The sequence below is a fragment of the Sciurus vulgaris genome (assembly GCF_902686455.1).
Source record: "Sciurus vulgaris genome assembly, chromosome: 12".
Lineage (NCBI taxonomy): Eukaryota > Metazoa > Chordata > Mammalia > Rodentia > Sciuridae > Sciurus > Sciurus vulgaris.
Genome location: NC_136473.1, coordinates 60323937 through 60346772, shown reverse-complemented (window position 1 = coordinate 60346772; position 22836 = coordinate 60323937). Strand labels below are relative to the sequence as shown.

Genomic DNA, 22836 nt, shown 5'->3' with positions numbered 1-22836 from the left:
AATTCATAGGACCATAAAAAAATTGAACAATAATGTTAGTACCCTTCTGAGGACTAATTAACATAAATTTGGACCAATAGCAGTAGTATCTTTCCTAGCCCTAATTAACATAAGTTTTGACCAATAGCAGTGAACCAAGTGCTATATAACCCCCTAGACTAGTGCCTTCCACGGAGAAAATCTGTTATGGGTCTGCTGTTGCAGTGCAGGTGTTCTGTTCCTGTTCTTCAATAAATGCTACAATTTACACTCAAAAAAAAAAAAATGTAATTTGAGATGGGCCTTGAAGGATAGAAAGATTTTGGTGGGAAGATCAAAGCATTTGTAATGGTCTAAATATAAGATGCGGAGGACCCCCACACACATACATAAACACACATAATACAATTCAGTGGTTCCTTGATAGCTATGGGAGGTTGGATACAGCATCCCCTGTGAAGACCAGAATCCACAGATATGCAAGTCCCTTATGTAAAATGTCATAGTCCTCACACAAACCTATGACATCCTCCCATAGACTTTCAATCATCTCTAGATTTGTCTGTATTATACATTCGTAATATTGAATACAACATAAGTGCTAAGTAAATTGTTATGAGGTATTGTTTAGGGAATAATGACAAAAAAATCCATGTTTAATACAGATGCAATCTGTTTTTTTCAAATATTTTCAGTCTTGGTTGGCTGAATCCATGGGTATGAGACCCATGGAGATGGAGGACCAACGGTGTAGTATATAATATAAACAATGAGTTATGTATTAGATATAATGTAATTTATATTCTCTATATCATATAATATAAACATAATTTATAATATGATTTGTATTATGTAAATAAATTATATATGTGAATAAAATAAATAATATATAGACTTACATATTTATATATAAAATATATATATTTATTTATAGAAAATGTATAATTATATTATAGAAAATATATATATATATATATATAAAATTCTCCCCACATGTCTGGGTAAGATGGTACCTTTTGTATAGCTGCAGACTTCCTTACTACTGCCTTCCATACTAAATTTCTCCCTTGCGATTACCCTTTAGCTTACAGCTTTCATTTCTGGTAAACCATGAACACCCTTCACAGGGTTCATAATTATTTTAAGCTCTTTTTCCCTGTGACTGGATTGGGAGTGGGGAGCTTTGTCTTCCTGCTGGTTGCTCCCTCCAGCTGGCTCTTCTTGGTCTGAGCTGTTTTTTTCCCCCTTCTCCCCAAGGCTGCACTATCCCTCCTTATCATTGTTACTTGATTTTTTCCTTGGGTTCTTATTTATCTGCTCAACCATCAAGCCAAATGCTATTTCTCAATTTTTTTTTTTTCTGAGCCCTCCTATATTTGAAATGGATACTAGAAAAGGATGCACAGAGGATAGAAAAACAAGAACAAGGTAGTTTGGGGATCAGTAGGCGCCCTAGGACTTTTCTCCATGTGGTCCTGCTTGGGTCAGACCTCCCAGGGCTGGATCACTTCCTCCATTCCTCCTGGGGGTCAGTGAGTCACAGGAGCAAATGTAGAGGGCCTGAGTGCATTTGGAATTGAATATAAAACATGGAGAACTTCCCAGAAATGACCACATCTTACGGCAGTGACTCTACACTACTGCAGGGAGGGCCGGTATTACCAGCGTGGGCAGGGGCACTGTCCAGGCACCCGCTATAGGAGTTAGATCAGCTCTCCTCTCCCTAACCCAGGCCTGTGTCTCTGCTCCCTCTTCAGCTGGTGCTGCCAGAGTACTCCATCCACAGCCTCTTCTGCATCATGTTCCTGTGTGCCCAGGAGTGGCTCACCCTGGGGCTGAACGTCCCTCTACTCTTCTATCACTTCTGGAGGTAAGACTGTCAGAGGCTGGCCCTTCCTCCCTCTCTTTTGCCTGAATAGACTGCTCTCAAAGGACAATGTCCCACAAATAGATCAGCCGCTTAGTGCCATCCCTTCATCCCTTCCTTTTGAGGACCCCCACTTCAAATTCCCTTTCCCATGCTGCTCTAGCAAGACCATGTAAGGGAAGGCCCTTCCTATTGGCTCCATTAATCAAAACCCCAGCTCTTATACACCAGTATTAAAAGTGGCTTCAGTGTTCTTCACAATCACCAAGAAATGGAAGCGACCCACGTGCTCATTGCTGGTGGATGGATAAACAACCTGTGGTATGTTCACACAATGGAATACAACTTGACAACAGAAAGAAATGAAGTATCGATAATCGCTTTGACATGGATGAACCTTAAAGAAAATATAAATTGAAAGAAACCAGGAACAAATGGGCATATGTTATGATATCATTTACATGAAATGTCCAGATTACTCAGATCTATAGAGGCAGAAAGTAAATGAGTGGCTGCCCAGGGCTGGGAGGGAGCAGGAATGGGGAGTGACCACGAATGGGTACGGAGTTTTCTTTTTAGGATGATGAAAATGCTCTGAAATTAGTGGTAATGGTACACAACTCTACAAATACACTGTAACCCACTGACTTTTGCACTTTAAAAGGGTGAATTTTATGATAAATAAGTTATATCTTAATAAAAAAAGCACCTACCAGATGGGCCAGATTTTCTGGGACAGTTCTGAGCTCACGTATTCTTTCCCCTGCTAAAGCCATGTGTCAAATCATGTGACTTGGGCTTTTTATAAAATATAGTTACCATATGGATATAGAAGGAATGGATGAGGGAATACAGAAATCGAAGAGAATATAATTGTGCAGATAAATTGCCCACCCTGGACCTCTTGCTCCCAGAGCTCTGGATGCCCAAACCGTCATTAGTTAACCATGAAATACTTAATCTTCATTGAGCTTTTATTTAGTCACATCTAGAGCATTTCACTCTTTCATTTAGCAAATATTCAGGACCCATATTACTTGTTAGGCATTGTGGAGGATTCTGAGAAGAATATAAAATATAATCCCTACTCTCAAGAGTAAAATCTATTTTTTTTTAGTTGTAGATGGACATGATTTATTTTATTTTATTTATTTGTATGTGGTGCTGAGGAAAGAACCCAGTAACTCACGTGTGCTAGGCAAGCGTTCTACCACTGAGCTATGTCCCCGGCCCAAAATTATATTCTTAACAGACATATGAGGAATATCTGTAGAAGTATAGAGAAAGAAGAGCTTAAATTAAACTGAAGGTTGACCCTGGAAAATCTGGAAAAGCATATGCAAAGGCCCAGAAGTGAGAGAGCACTTGTGTATTTGGGGAACAGCATTTGTTTGGCGTGGTTGGATGTGGGGTTCCTGGAGGGAGTTAAGAAGAGATGCAATGACAAATGAGATGGAAATCTTATGTGGAGTGCCTGAGAAGATTTGTTGAAAAAGTTGGAATTAATTTATTCTATAGGGAATGGAAAAACTATCACAGGTTTTGGTGGAGGAAAATGCATTTCCTGATCTGAGTTTTAGGAAGATAACCCTGGTAAGAAGTGTGAAGAATGAGTTTGAAGGTGAAATATTGAGGATGAAAACTAATTAGGGAGGTCATGGTGAAATTCCAGATAAAGACTGACCTAGGTAGTAGAAGGTGGAATGAAAGAACAGGAGAATGCATGTGGGTAAACTGGACAGGCCTTGGCCTATACTTGAGTAAAAGAGGAGAGTGAGAGGAAACCTCTAAGCTGGGTGGCTGAGAGGTTGATGATGCCATTGACCAAACACAAAGAATACTAAATCAAAGGTTTAGGGAGGAAGGAACACAATTTGGTTACATATCAAAGTGGCATATTGTTTCAGTCAGCTTTCTGTTACTGTAACAAAATACCTGTCTTAATCAACTTAGAAAGGAAAAAAGGTTTATTTTGTTTCATAGCTTTGGGGGTTTCAGTTTGTGCTTGATTGGTCCCAATGCTTTTGAGTTGTGGTGAGACAGCACATCAGGGAAGGAACACATAGCCAAGGAAGCTGCTCACTTTTTGTCAGGCAGGAAGCGAGAGAGAGAGAGAGAGAGAGAGAGAGAGAGAGAGAGAGAGAGAGAGAGAGAGAGAGAGAGAGAGAGAGAGAGAGAGAGGAGAGACAGAGAGAGACAGAGAGAGAGTCCCATACTTCCCTTTGAGGGCACACCTCCAATGACATAAGATCTCTGACTCAGCTCCAACCTCTAAAAGGTTCCACCATCTCCAATAACACCAATCTGGGGACCAGGCCTTCAACACATGTGTCTTTGGGGTAGGGCCCTTTTGCATTAAGTAAAAGCAATCTGCTAAAATTTGAACACAGAAGCCACATAGAATGATTATGGCATTGTAATGACTCCCCACTTAGGGACTATCCACTCTTTACCTGGACCAAGGTCTGCAACAACTGAGATAGGTTTAATTCTCCCTGCATCACACATGGGGACCCAGAGACCCAGGGTGGGTCAACTAACCAGAGTCACTCACCCTGTGGTTCCATCTCTCCACTGTGTGAATCTCAGTCCATGTCCTTGCCACCTCACATGTGACCCAAATGGCTGTCTCATCTGCTCTGCTCAAAAGAAGTTTATCCTGAGATCCTTTAAGTTGGGAGCTGTCAATGGAGTGTATCAAAAGTGTGGTCGTGGAGTGGAGATGTAGCTCAGTGGTACAACATGTGCTTACCATGCTTGAGGCTCGAGGCTCTGGGTTTGATCCCCAGCACCACCCAAAAGAAAAAATAATGTGGTCAGTCTATGAAACTTTGATTGGTGCACTGTGCTGAGGGCGAGCACTTGTCTAATGGAAGAAAAGGGAAAGTTGGCCAGTGTCCAAACACTCAGAATGTGTGCATCTGGAGAGGAAGAGCAGCTGCAGTCTTGCCAGTAGGGACCTTGTCTTATTTTTTTTGAATCTCTGATGGGATCTAGTTATTAGAACCTATATTATATGTGTGTGTGTGTGTGTGTGTGTGTGTAAATAGTATATACGATATACTGTCATTAGCACAATTAGTAAGTGTTGAAAACATGAAAGAAAAAAGTAAAGAAAGAATGAGGATAGAGAATTCCTTTAAAAATAAGAGTCCTTGCTGCATGTGGTGGTGCACGCCTGTAATCCCAGTGACTTAGAAGGCTGAGGCAGGAGGATTGCAAGTTGGAGGACAACCTCAGCAATCTAGTGAGGCCCTAAGTAACTTAGTCGAACCCTGTCTCAAAATAAAAAATAAAAAGAACTGGGGATGTGGCTTAGTGGTAAAGCACCCCTGGGTTCAATCCTCAGTACCCTAACAAACAAACAAAACATCAGAGTCCTTGAACATCTTCTAGTTTTCCTTTTCCAACAGGTTCAGGTCAGTGATATTTCTCATGCATTTAAAGTCCCTCTGCTCTCACTCTCGATTTGCTTCAATAAAAGTAGAACTGTCTGCATTTATTCAGAGCCCATTTTTGGCAGGTTAAATGTAATTTTTTTTTTTTTTTTTTTTTTTGGTGGTGCAGGGGATTGAACCCAGGGCCTTGTACATGCTAGGCAAGAACTCTACCAACTGAGCTATCTCCCCAGTCCTTTTTCAGGTTACTTGCATACATCACTTCACACAATCTTCCCAATAGCCCTTTGAAGTGGGAAATTTCATCCCTGTTTTACAGATGAGAAGTTAAGGCCCATACAGGTTAATGACTGATCCAAGGAAGGTCATTCCTGTGACCAGCAAACAGAAACCTGGTTCTTTCCACCAAAACACTTAGTCACCCTGTCCCTCTGCCTCCACTTAATGAGGTCACCTGGGAACAAAGCCACAATGAAAGCAAATAGGTTTTGAAATCTTCTCCCAGGAAGAGGAGAGGTGAGTGGCCCAGAGGGTCATGAACTGGCAGGTATCATTGAATCTGGCTTGTGATTTCCTCTCAGCATAATGTTGGTGACAGATCTTGTCAATGCAATTCTTCGAAGGGGAAGGAAAAGGGGATGGAGATGCCAACTCTGCAAGTTGCTGGGTTACAGGGATGGTCTTCAAAACCAGTAGGATCAGTCTCCTGCCCTTCTTCAGGATGGAGAGCTACTGCCTATCCCAGAACCTAGGAGGAGCCATGAATTCTCACTTCTGCCTCCTCCCAGGATTCCTTTTCCAGAGGATTCCTTTTCCAGCTGGGTGAATTCAGCTGCCCCTGTGTTCTTGGGCTCTACAGGAGGCTGAGGCCCTGCAGGTAGTGTCCTGTTGCTGGCTGGAGGTCAGGTCCTGAGGGCAGTGATCAGAGGTTGCTTTCCTCCCTGGCCTTGGCCATTGGTGTGAAGCTGATGTGGATTGTGGGCTTTGGAAGCTGACAGCTTGCTGTCATCTTTTTCCTTCCTCCCATTGCTCTTTTACTCTTCCAGCTTTCCCACAGATAGCCAGTGTTCTTTCTGCTCTTCTGGATCTTTCTATCAGGAAAAAAAAGTACCTAAAAACTAGGTGGGAATATGATGTCCCTCTCAGAGTTCTTGGGAATTTAAATGAGGGTTAGGTCAAGGGCAATACCTAATTCAAAATAGTTATTATTATTATTATTATTTACTATTTCCTGTGCCAAGGATCAAATTCAGGACCTTGTGCATGCTGGGCAAACTCTCCACCTCAGAGCCTCATCCCCAGTCCCAAATCAACACACTTTAAGGCAGAACGTAGGTACAGTGGCATGAGGCATACCTCCACCACACTTGCATCCATGCTGAAAGGAAGCTCTTCCTAGTACTCCCAGAGGACACCAGGTGACACATTTTTTCTTTGTGTCAGAGCATCACTGTACATGGGAAAGTCACCATGATCCCAGAGGATCTGAGTATTGAAGGACTTGCTGGAAGGTGGTGGCAGAGCCACACTTCAGGGCTGTCTGGACTGCGGCTTGGACAGAAGGAAGTGACTGCTTGGGAGCAATGGCAGGAGGGATGTCCCGCATCAGGAGGCTTGGCCCAGGTGATGTTGGAGGTGTCAGAGCCTCAGAGCCAGTGATGCCATGTCCTCTTTCCCCACAGGTATTTCCACTGTCCGGCAGATAGTTCGGAGCTGGCCTATGACCCGCCGGTGGTCATGAATGCAGACACCTTGAGCTACTGTCAGAAGGAGGCCTGGTGTAAGCTGGCCTTCTACCTGCTCTCCTTCTTCTACTATCTTTACTGGTGAGTTTCCGCCCCTCCAGGTGGGTCTGACTTCTGCAGCAAGTGGAAGGGGGTTTCCCCAAGGGAATTTCTACCTCCTTTGAGGAAGTGGCCCTGGGGGGCTTGACTGATGAGGTTGGGAGTAGTGGTCAGTTGTGCCTGACTCTGGTTCAGGAACAAGGGCTTCTGTATAAAGGTGTAAAAGGCAGAAGGTCCCGTGCATGTACAGCCACTGTTAAACACATTCTACCACCATCTTTTAGGAGATAGTTGGTGGATTGCCATTGACCATTCCTTCGCAATAGTTCCTGCCTCTCAGAACGTAGCTCCACCCATCAGGTTACCTGTTGCCCTAGGAGCACAGCCTCCTCACAAGGCCCCTTTCCCCAGCCTGTTGGTAAAGATTCCTGGGCACCATAAAAGCAATCCCCAGGGGCAGTCATGAGTGGCACACTGGTCATTAAATGCTTACGCTTACAATTCCCCCACATTATATAACATAAAACCTGCTGACTTTGCGACTCCCTGTTGGGACTCTCACCTTTTCACCCTCCACTCAGAATGTCTTAGCTAAGCAGGTAGCTATAAACAACCTGTCTTGTGGTGTGATACCCCAGAGTGTCTTTTTTGGAAACATCTCCTTCCTGCTTCTCTTTGTGCTCATCTTGGGGCCTCTCTCCTCGCCACGTCTCCTGGGCCCATGGATATCCTCAAACATCCCATTGTTGTTTCCAGATGGGTTGACAGTCGCCTGGTACAGACTCCATGGCCACCTCTGGGTTTGGATTGGGCTGTGGCAGGCTGGGAAGTGACTGTATTGTCCAGCATTTAAAAATGAGCCAGTCTCTGAGCTAAGAGCTTTGTATGAGGTAAATACTGTCCTTACCCTCATATTAAAAATGGCTCTGAGCAGGTAGATAATTTCCCCAAGGTTACAGCTAATAGTGCCACAGCGGGAAGTCTATTTCCAGTCTGATGCCAAAGATGGAACTTTTAACTACTGCCAGTCTTAGAGAAACTCTAGACAAGTCTTTATCAAAGTGATGGATAGGGAGTGCAGACAGCATCCTTCTTAAAAATGCAGATTTCTAGGCCTAGTTTTACCAAGTCAGACTTTCCAGGGGTGCCTAGGCATCTGCACTTTAAATGTGCCCCTCAGTCAGTTTGGATGCACACCTGAGGGTGAGAACTACCTCTGGGAGGTCTGCTTGGTTTTGTCTTCTCTCCCCTCTCTACCCCCAGCATCTACAGGTTCAGAGGCCAGGGCTGTACAGTTTCCTCCGGAAATACCTCCGCTGTGGAGGGATTCAGGGTTACTCTAGCACTTTCATCTTGGGTCAAGAGCTGGTTTCAGGCTTGGGCTTTTCACCACTAATAGTTTCCTGCCTCACCTTGCAGGGAACCTATGGGTCTTTGAAGCCTCTGGTGATTTCTGAGATGCCCAGCAATTCACCCAAGTCTTTTTGGCTTTAAGTTTAAGCTTTGTAGCAACTCAGGCTCGTTCCTGTCATGGGGACAAAGTTCTTCTAGACTGAGGGACTCCATACCTTGGGGGTTTCTTAGGTGACCTCCTTCTGAGGTCTCTTCTCTACAATATACCCAACCTTGATTTATTTATGGGGCTGCAGACCACCCTTCTGCAGAGTCATAGGCTGAGTGGCCTGAACCCAGAAGCAGCCTTGTCCTGCTTCAAAACTATCAGAACACAGCCAGTGCTTCCCCCGGCTCCTGCCCCATTAGCCTGGGATCCACCTTAGTCCAGGATACCCAGGCAGGCCAAGCACCCTCATTTCAGCTTTGTCACAGTAATGGCTGGAGTCTGAAGTATTTGAATCCCCAGACAGAAAGCAATGCTGCTGTGTCTTCTGGGCTATGGGGGCGGGAGGGGTGGTACGGGATGGTGTTTTTGGCTTCCGTGCCCTTCAGTAGATGTGATCATTCTGTAATTGAAATGTTCCTGGCATTCTGTTTAATGATCTGTCCTCTAGTCCATCACTCCAGTTGTTGGGCACTGCCTTCATGTTATATTTATTAACTTCTTTGTTTCCAAAATAAATTTGTAAACAATGCTGCCCCGCCCTACCAGGCCCTTGGGTAGTGGGCTGAGTGTGCCCATGTTCCTTGTGGAACCTGACCTCTTGGAGCTCTTCGGGCCTCCTGGAAGACCCCGTTTCTCCCACTTCAGGAGCTTTCAGCCCAGATCCAGAGCTGGTAGAGGACACAGACCTATCAGCCTAGGCTGCTGTCAGAGGGACGTAGGGCACCATGTGTGCAGAGCTGCCTCTGAGCCCAGTATGGGTGAGAGACTCTTGTGAGGGCACCTGAGGACCTTGTGAAGGTGCGGTTGGCATTTTACAGTTTGAGGTTCCTGAGAACCCCAGAGAAGTTAAGAAACATGTCCAAGAGCCTGGCTCATAATTAGCAATTCCTCTGGCTCAAGGGCCCAGGCTTGTTCACTACAGTGTGCTATCTGGCAGCTGCCTCCATCCCCTTTATCTTGTGGGCCAGATGATGTTCGTGGGTTGTGTGGGATGGAGATGAGCTAATACTAATACTAGCTAGTGAGGTCAATGTGAAGGGTTGACCCTGTCAATAGAAAGAGTTCTCAAACCCAGAATGCAACAGGACCATGCTATCTTCCTGCAGTCACACTACCCTCCTGCCCAGTTATTCTGCATGGTGGCTGCCTCTCTTTAGGTTTCTTTCTCTCGCTCTGTGATTACATTATCTATGGTTTGCTTGATAGCAGAGAATTTGACTGTTTCACTCACCTCTGTATCTGCAGTGCCTGACCAGTGCCTGACACATGGTAGGTTCTTACTGAAGCCTTGATGTTTGTCATTGCAACTTAGCTGTAGGTTTCTTTGAGGCAGGGACTGGGCTGCACATTCACCATTGTTTCCCTGCACTGAGAATGGGGTCTGGCATGCAGTAGGTGCTTATTTGCTATTGAATAGAAGATGAGTGGAAATGAATTAAAGACATCCACAATGAGGCTTAGTGTCATAAGGGAAAAAGGACTAGCCTTGGAGTTTGTGTCACTAGCCATGTAGTCTAAGTCTCTCTAGCTCCAGCCCTGACCAGTAGTGCTCTGTGAACACCAGGCATCTCAGGTCATGGAAGAGGGAGTGTGGGCTGCTCAGAAGAGCTCGTTTGTCCTCGAAGCTGCATACGGTTAGAAGGAAAACATTTTCGTTTCTTTGCTTGGGTTTTGCTTCTTGGGCTGTCCTGTTTTCTCACTGTAATGTGAAAAGGTGGTTGTTTTTGTTTCTGCCAAATATTCAGAAAGTGTTTTATTTTGATGTGGATCATTCATTAGCCTTGCAGAATTAACTTGAAGTTCCTTCTAAGAGCACAAGACACATGCCCCTCCACTCTTGGTATTGTCGGAGCACCAGCTTAGGAACCATGTTCTTAATGCCTGGAGGTCATTAACACCGGAGGCCAGGGAGTTACCCAGTGTAGAACCCATTTAGTTCATATGCCCAGGGGCCCTGTGTTCACACACTGGCACTGGCAGTAGCGATGGTGATCTCTACCTCAGATCCGTGGCACTAACATATTTTGCATCACCATCTGGGAGCCCCTGGACACAGCCATTGTGTAAACATGTGATAGTAGCTGGTGGCAAGAGAATGCTGCACCCCTGGCTCCCGCAGAGACCTGCCCTGCAATTGCAGGAGAAGGAATCAGAACCATAATAGTCATCCTGATGAGAATAATAATAGGTACTTAGTACAATCACATCTTTTATCCAAGGCACTCAGTATGTTGTCCTAACAAATCCTCATTTCAGCATTATGGGAAGTTGAAGGGGCACAGTAGCGGGTAGACCAGATGCTCTAGTGATGGGAGGAGAAGCTGAGGGGACCAGTTTTTTGGAAGTGCCTGCTAACACCCGCTTGTCCTTTTCTTTTTGCATCCAGCATGATCTACACTTTAGTGAGCTCTTAACCTAAAGACCACGCACATCATCAAAGACTGAGATGGGAGAGGCCAAGGCTGAGAAGTTCACTTCTGCTGGTGACTGGAGGAGGGACCAGAGAGGGGACATGTGAGAAAGAGACCCGGCAGGCAGTGACTGAATGGGAAGGAACTGAAGCCACACAGCAGTCAGGCTGAGTTAACTGTACATGTCTGTCATTGCCCTGGTGTCACAGTCTTCAGCATTCAAATCCCATACACAGGCTGAGCATCAGGGCCACCTGGAAGTGACAAAAAACTAAACCTCTCCTGAGAGACAGCAGATGCTTCCTGAATCTACTTCATTGAACGGCACCTTGCAAGTTCACCCGGAGTTCCTGGATGGTGGGAATGAGGCCAGAAGGCTGGAGGGTGCCTGCTAAGGAACAGATTGACCCAGAGTCAAGGCCAAGGCTGTGGGTGCAGGGATCCCCTGAAAGCCTCCAGGATGTCCTGAGCATGCCCAAGACTCTTACTGCACATCTTCTAAGTTGTTTCCACACCTCTGTGGCTGGGGCTGGAAGACTGCAGGATTTGCCTTGGCTGATTACCAGCCTTGAGCCTGCTGACGTGCCTGTTTTCATACTAAGCTTTGTGAGGGTCTGGGGCAGGAACTTCATGAGCTGGGTTTGGGACAATCTGTTGGCAATAACTTATGTCCAGTGTCACCGGGTGAGCTATGGAGGGGGAATATGGGAAAAGTAGATTTTTAAAACATCTGTCACATGTTCAAGGTGTAGTTCTTCACCATCACAAGGTAGATTCTTCCACTGCCATCAAAAACCATCAGAGTCATTTACTGCAAATCATTTGGTCAACACTAGTCAAAGCTACCTTTTCTTAAAACAATCCCAAAACAGTTCCAAGCCCAGAAAATCCTGTCGAGCGGCTGCTCTGTACCGTGGGCATCCGGCAGCCAGGAAGTGAGACAACATAATTATAACTTCATTTTATGATGCTGCATCATTTGTACTGTTTAGTTCAACGTGAGGACATCAGCTTATTTAGAATTTTCCACTTGGCTTTCTCTCCATTTTTTGGGGGGGCGGGTGGGAGTTATGTGGGGGTTGTAAATAATGACAAGGCTGAGATTTTTATGATGTTTAAATTGGGCACAATGATTTTGACCTTCTTCCCCAAACTTCCTTGCTTTTCTACTGTTTAACATACACAGCTATTTATACATGTACCCAGCTCCCATCTGAAACCTGTGAGTCAGGTTTATGAATGGTGTTTGTGTAACGCGTTGTGTGCTATGTTTGAAATGCAGCGACAACTCGGGCATCTCACCTCACTGCCTCTTTCATTTCAACTCCGTCACGGGCGGGGCTCGTCTCCATATGGTTGGCAAACTGGTAGGTAGAAAAAGCAAATTTTCAAAAAAGGTATTGTGCTTCTAAAAATTCTACAGAAAACAAAATGCAGGCTTCTGCCTGGAGGCATAAAACTGGAGAATCAGAAGTAGAGTTATTAAGAAGACTTCCCTGGGCCAGTACCCTTCCTTCTGGCTGGGGAATTATTGGTGGGAGCAGAGCTACCTTCAGGACTACTTGGTCTCAGCGTGGCTATGTTCCTGAGAAGATGAATCATCCAGAGAAACTAGCCCTGAGCTGGGTGTGGTGGGGCACACCTGTAATCCCAGCAATTTGGGAGGCAGGAGGATCACAAGTTCAAAGCCAACCTCAGCAATTTAGTGAGGCTCTAAGCAACTCAGTGAGACCCTGTCTCTAAATAAAATACAAAATGGGCTGGGGTTGTGGCTCAGTGGTTAAGCACCCTTGGGTTTAATTCCTGGTACAAAGAACAAACAGACAAAAAAAAAAAAAAAAAAAAAAAAAAAAAAAAAAGCAAGCCCTGCCTTCTAGGTTGCAGACAGCAAATCTAACTCCATAGCTATTTTGTAAATGCAACAAAATTTCAGAGGCTAAAGGACACAATTATTTCTCCCCATAAACTTGTTTAGTTTTTGTATCTCCCCTCCTTCCAAAAGAATTTGACATCACTTTTAATAGGAGACACAAGCCCACAAAGACTGTTGAAATAGAATTAGGAAATTCATGATTCCAACTTCCAAAGGCTACTTATTGAGCATTACACTTGAAGCCATCTCTCTTAGTAGTAAATGATAACAATTCACACTTGCACAGTGCTTTTCATTTTACAGATTGCTTTCACATCTCATTGGATCCCCCTTATAATCCTGTGAGGTCAGTACTATTCTCATTCCCATTTTGTAAGTGAGGAACTTAGGTTCAGGGAGGGTAAGTGACTTGCCTATAGTCACACTGCAGTTCCAGACCTGCTTTTAAACCCATTACCCCTGAAAGCTAAGCGCTTATACCATGATCTCACCAGACCCTCACAATGTTCCTATGAAACAGATGGACAATCTCATCCCCACTTTACTGTTGAGGACGACAGGGAGTGTCCAGGAAGTGAGTCCTCTAGGGTGAACTAACTCAGGGCAAGGACTCAGTGTCACCAATAAGTGGCCAAATGATAACACGAGTGATAGACTGAGAGGTCAGGCAGAGTTCTAGATACTTCACACACTTTTTTCCAGTCCTCATCATACCCCACGAGATAGATATCACCTGTTTTATAGATGAGGGAACTCTGAGGAGGTGAGTCACTTGCAGATCCACAGTGAGTAGTTACAGCTGGGATTTCAACCCACATCTGCCTCTTCCCACATAGTTCTGCTGGCTTGGATGTCTGTCTCTCATTGTGTATCCCATAGAGTTGACCAAAAAGAAGACCAGAATAAATCAGGAGAAACTCCTTGGAGTCTTCCAGAATCTTAATAATCAAAAAGTGAAATTTCCTTGATCAAGGGAGAACTCACCATCCCAAGAATGAGTTAAGGAGAGAGCTTCACAGGGGGACATGGTTGGTGAATTGATTCTGTTCCCCGAGTCAGACAGAGCCGTAAACATTGTGTGACTGGGCCCAGAGGCACTGGGGAGGGGAGTCATTTGAGCTCACATTCCACTTTGCTAGGTCAGAAATCAATAGCACCCACACTCTGGTTTGTTATAAGGATTCAATGAATTGTTATCTGCAAAAAACTTAGAACAGGGCCTGGCAAGTGGCAAGTACACCATAACTTTACAGAAGGCAAGCCTTCCCTGCCATCCACACTGTGCCCTGTGCCCATGCCCAGCCAAGTCCCACCTTCTGGGGGATCACTGAGGCCACTGGCCATGTGGGAATGGAGGGAAGATCCCTGGACTCACCTGCCTTCCTGAACCCTGATATATTCTGAGTTGGGATCAGGCTAGGACCTGACGCCTTGTTTCAATGCCATGTCCTCTAGCCAGTAATGACAGCACCTGCAGCTGACTGTGTGCTGGGCTGTCTGCAGAGCATTTGATTAGATCTTCAGGGTAGCAGGTCAAAGTAGGACTGTCTTCAGTGTGTGCTTGAAAGTACTAAAGCTTAGAGGGGTCAAGCACGTGAGCGAAGTTCACAATTGCTCATAAGTCATGTCGTCCTGATTCCAACCTGAGTCTTTCTGACTTTGGACCTTGAAAATATTTGCATTCCTGAAAGGGTGATGCACTTCCTCAGGGTGGAGGATGGGAGGTGATCAAGACAAGAAATGAGGATGGAGATGAAATGGGAGAGGGGCCATCCCAGAGTGTGTCTCTGTTCACATGATGTGTTTCACAGAAGCAACTCAGCATGAACAATGTTGTAATCAGAAGCATTTGGGTTGCAAACTCCTGTACCAGCTTCTTAACCTTTTTGTGACTCCACTTTCTCATGGGGTAATAGTACCTCCCTTGAGATGTTGCTGTGGTAATGAAGTGAATTGTGCACAGCGGGCTTGTAGCAGAGAACCTGTCTCAAATCTTGAACCAACAAATTCTCCTCAGCACCCTACTCTGCTGCCCCTCCCATCAGAGGGTTGGAGGATTATGTAGATGAAGTGGGTAAGATGCTTCTCATAGTAGCACATAGCAACCCTCAATGAATCCGAGTTTCCTTCCTTTCCTCCTTCCATCCTGGGGGCGTAGTGTCCCCAGTTTGCGACATGGGTAACAGAGCTCAGCCCCCTCTCTCAAGAAAAGTCTCCCCTTTGCTTCCTATTTTTAGGCTTGGTAATTGCACCAATGTTGAATAAAGTTGTCATCGTTATGACAGTTTTGTTCTCCTACAGAAGAGATGAATGCAGCCAGCAAAATGCTTTGACAACAATTAATCGCACACATGCTGTGTCATTACACAGATCCATTTCATAACCCTTTCTTTTTTTGGACTTGGGCTGCTGTATTCATTGTGCTCTGGTATATGACTCTTTGGGCAGAACCTCCTCCAGTCCTCAGAGCTGCTGGTCCATGCTGAACTTCTCAGGGCTGTTTCTCCTCCCAGACTTGGTCAGAAGGCTGTAGTCACTGTGGGTGTTCGAGGAGGGAGGCATCCTGCAACATGCCCTGTGACTTGGTTCATTTCAAGGAGAGGAGAAGAGCTGATCAGGGATTCATTCTGCAGGACATGACAGGCATTTCTAGAGAAAGGGGGCAAAGGTTTAGCTTGGTCATAAGGCAATACCAGGGACACTCTTTCCTTGTCTGCACCATGGTACTATTTTGCAGAGGTGCTTTTGCAGAGGGAGAAGATGGCGCTGGCCCCTGGGGTTGGATTTCAATTGCTACCCATAATACAGAAATAGAAAGGGGTCAAAACAGCCACAACAAAATCACATCTTCTGAGCTTGGATGCCATTGGACTGCTCTGTGGTATTTTCTTCCCCCATTCAATTCTACCCAGACATCTCCAGATGCCCCAGGAGTGCCTTCCTGCACTGTGAACTTGGACTCTTGGCTACCACGTGGGCCCACATCCACATTTTCTTCCTTCTCAGCTAGGTGTGTGCTAGAACTGGCTTGTACAGTCTTAAGAGACAACTCTTCAATATTTTTTTAGGGACCTTGCTCAACACTAGTTAAATACAGCCATTATTAAAACAAAAAATGAAAGGCTGGAAATGTGGCTCAGTGTTAGAGTGCTTGCCTAGCACGTGTGACGGCCAGGGTCCAGTGCCTAGCACCATCCAACAAACAAAACAAAACAAAACAAATCAAATATATTGTATGAAAAGAAAAGGTGATATATAGTCAAAAGCCTTTACTTTCCAATCATTTTAATATAGTTTGATATTAGCTATACTCTTTATGCTGTTGTATCTATGATGGAAACATTAATACTACATAATGGTTCATCTCTTCTCACTTTCAAGTTCAGTGATGTTCCAATAGTAGCCATGTTCTAATTGGCCATGATGGTAGTATTTATACCATGGAAATTGGTAAATTCTCCAGGTTAGGCCCCGTGCTCTTCCTTCCTTCCATTCCTTTGCTACATGCTAAACATTAACAAGTACACACTGTCCCTAGCTCTGGCACATTGTATGATTGTATCAAGGGATCCAATGACCAAAGTGATACTGGGTAGTCAGGGCCACCAAGGGTAGCATCCCTACATCTGCCATAGCAGAGGCTGCTGGGTCTGAGGCACCAAGTTCTGCTGCCTTCATGGCCAGACCTGCTACCCACCCCCAGCTGTGATGCCAGTGGTCCGCCACTTTTGTTTCCTCGAGATGATAGGTATTAGTCAGTTTCCTTTTGCTGTAACAAATACCTGACATAATCAACTTATAAAGAGAAAAAGGTTCATTTTGGTTCATAGTTTTAAAGTTTTCAGTCTGTGATCAGTTAGCCCCATTACTTTGGGCCTGTGGTAGCACATCACAGTGGGAGCATATGGAGTGAAACTCCTCATCTCTTGGCCAGGAAGTGAAAAGAGAGAGAGGGAGGAAGAGACTGGGGTCCCATAGTTCCCTTCATGGGCACAACCCTATTAGGCCTCACCTCTTAGAGTTTCCACAACTTCCTAACAGTGCCTCCCTAGGGATGAAGCTGCTAACACATGAGCTTTGCAGGACACTTAAGATCCAAACTATAGCAGATAAAGTAGTGCGTTGTAGGACATGAGGGCTTAAGACTGGAGATAAGATCAGTGCAACCCAATGTTCTTGAACTGACTTGGAGTTCCTCATTCTTCCTTCAGGATGGGTCCCTTCCCAGGAGACTCCAAGGTCCTTATACAATGGGATCCAGTCTCTTGTCTGAATGCTGGGGTGAATACAGATGGCTATGTTACCTACTTCATAAGGTGGTTCTACCACCATTTGACCCAGCTATCCTGCTCCTTGGCCTATACCCAAAGGACTTAAAATCAGCATACTACAGAGACACAGCCACATCAATGTTCATAGCTGCTCAATTCACCATAGCCAGATTGTGGAACCAACCTAGATGTCCTTCAACAGATGAATGGATAAAGAAACTGTGGTATATATATACACAATGGAATATATTTAGCCATAAAGAAGAATAGAATTATGACATTTTCAGATAAATGGATGGAGTTGGAGAATATCATGCTTAGTGAAATAAGCCAATCCCAAAAAACCAAAGGACAAATGATTTCTCTGATAAGTGGATGATGATACATAATGTGGGGGGAGGCAGGAATGGGGAAAAGGTGGATGGTGTAGAGGGAAAGGAAGGGTGAGGAGGGGTGGGGGTAAGGAAAGGTGGGGTGGGGAGGGGAGAGGGGTAAGGAATGAGACAAACATCGTTACCCTATGTACAGGTATGATTACACAAATGGGGTGACTCTACTTCATGTATAACCAGAGAATTGAAAGTTGTACCCCATTCGTGTACAACAAATCAAAAGAAAAAAAGAGATAAGGTGGTTCGAATGAACAGGATTATCATGTTTGTGAAGTGCCTAGTCCTGAGCTTGGCATAAGATATAAGCTACATAATTGTTCTTTTCTCTTTCTCTGCTTGGTTTTTCAGATTGTTCATAAATGTGGGCATCCTTCTGCCTTGCCAGTCTTGCAGCCTCTCCTGTCCATGTACTGTGTCCTCCAGGCAGGCCAGTCTCCCCACTGGACCCCCAGTACCACAGGGACAGACACAGGCCTTTTGGTTTACAGACACAAGAGTCCCAGGTGCTTGTCCTATTTCCTGGAGTTTGACTACCCGACAGCCAGTGGAGAGAGACTTAAATGCCACTGCAGTGTCTTTCTTCAAACATCATACAAGGGTCTGAGCCATAAACCCTGTCCTTTTCACAAGCGCTTGACACATCAGAAAAAATATCATCACATTTCTGGCAGGAGTATGTGTCTGATATTCTTGAGCCAGGGAAGTAGAGAAAATGAGAATCCAGCTAAATATCAGTCCCTGCATTAAATTATAATGAACCACATCAACTGGGCCCCCATGCCTGGCCCATCTGGATTGCACCAGTGAAAACAGCAGGGGAGCACCTGTGGGGGATTTTGCCCATTAGTGGCATCATACAGCAGGTCTTAGGAGGCTGTTCTTATTTTTCCATAGCTAAATGGAGAATGAACTTGACACTGAGGTGACTTTCGAGATATACAAGGTACAGAGAGCTATCTCAGTGACATGGAGTTGTCTAGCAGAAGGGCCAGATGCCCAAAGGAGGGCATGGAATTCTGTGCCCTAGGCGTCTGGTCTTTGTTGTTAAGTAGAGTTTCATGGTTGTCTTAAAACAAGGTCTAGTACTTACCCAGCTGTGTTATGAATGCAGTGGAAAAATGGGTCATTAGGACTCAGCAACAGCTCTGGCAGTAACCATGTTTAGGTTAAAGGAAGAGAATGTTGCAGATCACATTCTACCTTTGAGATACGTGGCGCCTGGCTCTGGGTCACTGGGAAACCCAACATAGGTTTTCAGCCTCACAGTTTGGGGTAGCCCAGCAGATGCAGACGGTCAGTGCCATTTTGATGCTGATACTTTCCAGGGAGCTCTCTAGAGATAGCCCAGGGGTGTAGGTTCATGGATTGACATCAGCCTGGAAGGTGGATGGTCATCCTGAATGACTGCCAAGTCCCATTCACTGTTTATTACCATTGTACTGGCACATAAAGATGACCTGTCCATTCTGGGATGACACAAAGCTGAAAAGGGTTAAATCAGGCTAGGGAGAGAGATTTAAGAAAAATATCACAAACTCAGCCTCACTGTAGGAGATATAATAGACCAAAATGGAAGGACTCAGAAAAATCAGCAACAAAATACAGAAGAAGGGAGGGCAAAAGAAGACCCAAGTGGTGACCCTAGAGAGTCCAGCCCCATTGCAGAAAGTCTAGAATCAAGTGACTCAGGGCTCTGGTGTCCTCGGCCCTCACTAGCTCACATGAGGAGCGTTGTTTAGCTTGCAGCCACAGCCCTAAGAGGGACACTAGAAATTCGAACCTGCCCAGAGTAGGGTGCCTAGAGTTCATGTCATGGGATTAGGTGGAGAAGCTTCCAGAAGACTATATTTAAAGAATCAAAACTCCAAGACAGAAACTGTGTGAATGCAACTTCCTCCTCCTTTTCCTCTTCTTAGGATCCTGGAGCACTTGCTTCCTAATGGAAGAGGTGTTAGCACAAGCAGAGGTCTATGGTCAAATATGTGTAGAACCCCTGGCCTAAGCACAAGGTGGGCTTTCCCAAACCATCTCAGGAGGAACCTTTAGTCACAAGCATTGGGGGGATGCTTTGCAGGATATTTCTGCAGAAGGCCTCAGTGGAGGTTCAGTAGAGAGGGTTGTGGGCAGCTTTCTGGAGTGGCAGGTAGAGTGAGGGAAGAGTGTATACTATGGGATGGATGGGTTCCACTTAAGGAACCAATTGTTGGAAATATTGTGAAGAAGTGGGACTTGGTGCAAATTGGATAGTAGCACTAATTATAATTAATCTAAATAACCCAAAGACAGGAAAATATAGAAAGGACCAAAGTTAAAATACTATGGATTAGAGAAGCTCTTTGAGGACAGATATGTATTTAGGTAGCTCAAGAGTTGTGTTTTGTCTTTAATAGGCCCACAGTAAATATCTGTTGAATTAAATTGAATTTTGGATAGCTTTTGGAATCTGCAGGAGTCAGAAGTAAACCCGCTAGTCAGTAGGGGTGTCCCAGGGAGAAATGTGGAAGGAAGAATGTTCTAGCAATATGAATATTTCTGGGACTCCTGCAACCTGAGTCCCAGATACTTGGGCTTGGGTTCAGTAGTAGTAAAACAGGCAAAGGTGTGTAGAAGACGGTTGTTTACCACTGCAAAAATCACCCTGGACTTCTTATTCTCTGAATCACTAATGTATAAGATGCAAGGAAGCAAAGGTGGTTGGCTCTCCAGAGTCATAGAGTAGCTGATACTGAACTCCATTATCACCATGTGCAAGGAACAGTTTAGCAAGCCTTGATGGGTGGGGGAGAGGACAGGCCTTTGGATGTTTGTTAACTGGCTTAAGAGCATCTGGCTGCCAGGTGGGGCAGCTGCCTCTGGAGAGTGACACAGAGGAAGCCCAGGCCCAGTTTCTCTGATGATGTAGGGGGTCTGAAGTCAGTGATGGTTCTGCTCTTGTGTGGTGCTTCTGGCAGAAATGGGCTCAGTGGCTTTCACTCTGCCCACAAAATCTTGGAAATTCTCCAAGCTAGGGCCACAGAGGGGATGGGAGTGAGTGAGAGTAGTTGGTGGACGGGGAGATGAATTTAACCCTGATTATCTCCAAGGATTCCGTTTATTCATGCTCAACTTCTTTGAGGGGGTCCTCTGGAGAGGCTGGAGATCTGGTGTTGGGGTAGGGGCAAAATGGAGGGTGATTTGACATGTTCAGAGTTGACTCTGGGATCGAGGCCTGTTGAGGAGTGATTGGGAGCCCTGGGTTTCGTAATCAGCTGCCTTGCTCAAGTTCAGTTTTCGGGTGGGGTTGTGATGCTAATATGGTGATCAATGAACTCTTCCGTGATTGAAAGAGTCCTGGTCTTGGAGTTAGAAGGACCTCAACTGGAATTCTAACTCTATCTCTTGTCAGCCCTGTGACACTGGTCAAATTTCTTAACCTTTCTGAATCTTAATTTACTCAGTTGTGAGATGGGAGCATTAATGAATAATTTTTCAGGGATTATGTGGATATTAAGTAAGATTATTTACCTGAAATTGATTTCCAGTATGGAAAAATGCAATGTAGAGTGAGGGATTATTACTACTATAGTCACGGAAGGAGTTGACTTTCTTCTGTTTAAAGAAGATTTAAAATCTAACTGTATCTGAGACTATTGGATGGAAGGGGCTGAAAGAATTAGCCTTTAGGACCAGAGGAAGATAAATTGCTGCCCAACTCTGCTGTCCCCTTTAAAAGGCTGTCCTTGGCTTGTAGAAAGTCCCAACCTCATAAAGGAAGTACAGCATATTTCTGACATCTTAGTTTGACCCACAAGATCGACTTCCTATTCCATGTCTAAAAATACAAACCCTTGATTGAGAACTTTATCAATGTTGAGAACTTTGCACCAAGAAAGATATTTTCAGAGTGAACTACATTAGGCTAGTTTAATTCCTTAGACAATTTTTAATATAGCATCATTAAACCAGTACCCAAATTTTCCATTTTCATTTTCCTGGAATTATTTTTGATGAGATCAATTATCTTCTGTGCAAAATTTATGAACAAGATTAAATTTATTAGTCAGTTTTCTAAAATTACATCTTCTGACATAGTGAATTTCATATGGAACCACTCATTTTACCAAGTCTAAAGTTCCTAAATCAAACTTTGCAACACCAAAATCTTATATCAATGTGAAGTCATTAGCAAATGTGCTTATGAGGAACTTTCACCAAGAGAGCTTTCATTTGGTGATGAATGTTTTCTATTTTCTTCTCCATATCAGATTCTCCAGTTTCCATTGTTATCATTCAGAAGTAAGTTTTTCAGTAAATTCATCTGTTGCATGTTTTATCACGGGCTGCTTTAGATATTGTCTAATTTATTTTATTCTGATTATTTCTACAAGAAATATTAATTATCATTGGATTTGGAAATGATAGTTTATTTTTTAACTCACGTGTGTGAATATTATTAGCTGAGATGTTTCTCAATGGCTCATTGGACCAGGGTTGGCTATGTTTTTGGCTAATCCAGGTCTGCTGGACCCTTTCTGGTCCATCAAAGTGAGGAGTTCAAAGTCCAGGTAAGGGATGGTCAGAATGTCCTAATGTAATTGGAGCATTTAAAGAAGATGAGGAATACGGTCAGATTTGTGCTTCAGAAAGCCTACTCTGGCTTTACAGTGAACACTGATTTGGAAAAAAAAACGTATTGGTTGGGAGATGGTTAGAAAGTACTGCAGAAACCCAGGAGAGACAAACTGTAAACTCTTACATCGCGCTTACTGTGTGACAAGCATTATCCTAAGCATTTTATAAACTTCGCCCATTTTATCCTCACAATAACTCTGTGGGATAGATAATATTATTCCAAACTTACAAAGGAGGGAACTGAAGTATACAGAGATTTAAACATTGTCCAAGATTGCAAACTAGCCAGGTATGGATTTGGATTCAGGATTCAAACCCAGGTGGAGGGGTTTTAAGACTAAACACTGGACTCCTCTGGTAGTTTCCTGATCCAAAGAAGATGACGGAAAGAAGGAAATTTCTGAGAAGTGCTAAGAAACAATAGAAATTGTGGGGTTTGGTAAAAATGGTATGTTTCTGACTTTTATGTCCGGTAGGTCATGTAGGTAGTGGGGTTTTTTCTTGAGAAAGAGAACTTGTTTAGGGAAAAATAATGAATTTGGTATTGATGTTGAATAAGTTAGGACAAATCTAGTTATGGTGTAATAAAGAGGTTGACTTTTTTTTGTGTGTGTGTGTTGAGGATTGAACCAGGGGTGCTTAACCACTGAGCAACACCCTCAGCCCTTTTTACTTTTTATTTTGAGACA

General features: G+C 44.3%; 1 protein-coding gene across 4 annotated transcripts in view; it reads left to right on the top strand.

The window, feature by feature from the left end:
- The window catches only part of CNIH3 (cornichon family AMPA receptor auxiliary protein 3), a 117501-nt gene extending 104671 nt beyond the window's left edge, over positions 1–12830 (top strand). For 3 of the 4 annotated variants that reach the window (XM_079106709.1, XM_079106712.1, XM_079106710.1), the window contains exons 4-6: positions 1737–1849; positions 6927–7070; positions 10976–12828. In XM_079106709.1, coding sequence (XP_078962835.1) covers positions 1737–1849; positions 6927–7070; positions 10976–11003 — 285 coding nt within the window. In that variant the 3' untranslated portion in view covers positions 11004–12828. Of the gene's footprint in view, positions 1–1736; positions 1850–6926; positions 7071–10975 lie in introns of all 4 variants that reach the window. The other variant, XM_079106711.1, reaches the window with a different exon arrangement.
- Positions 12831–22836: the final 10006 nt, after the last annotated feature.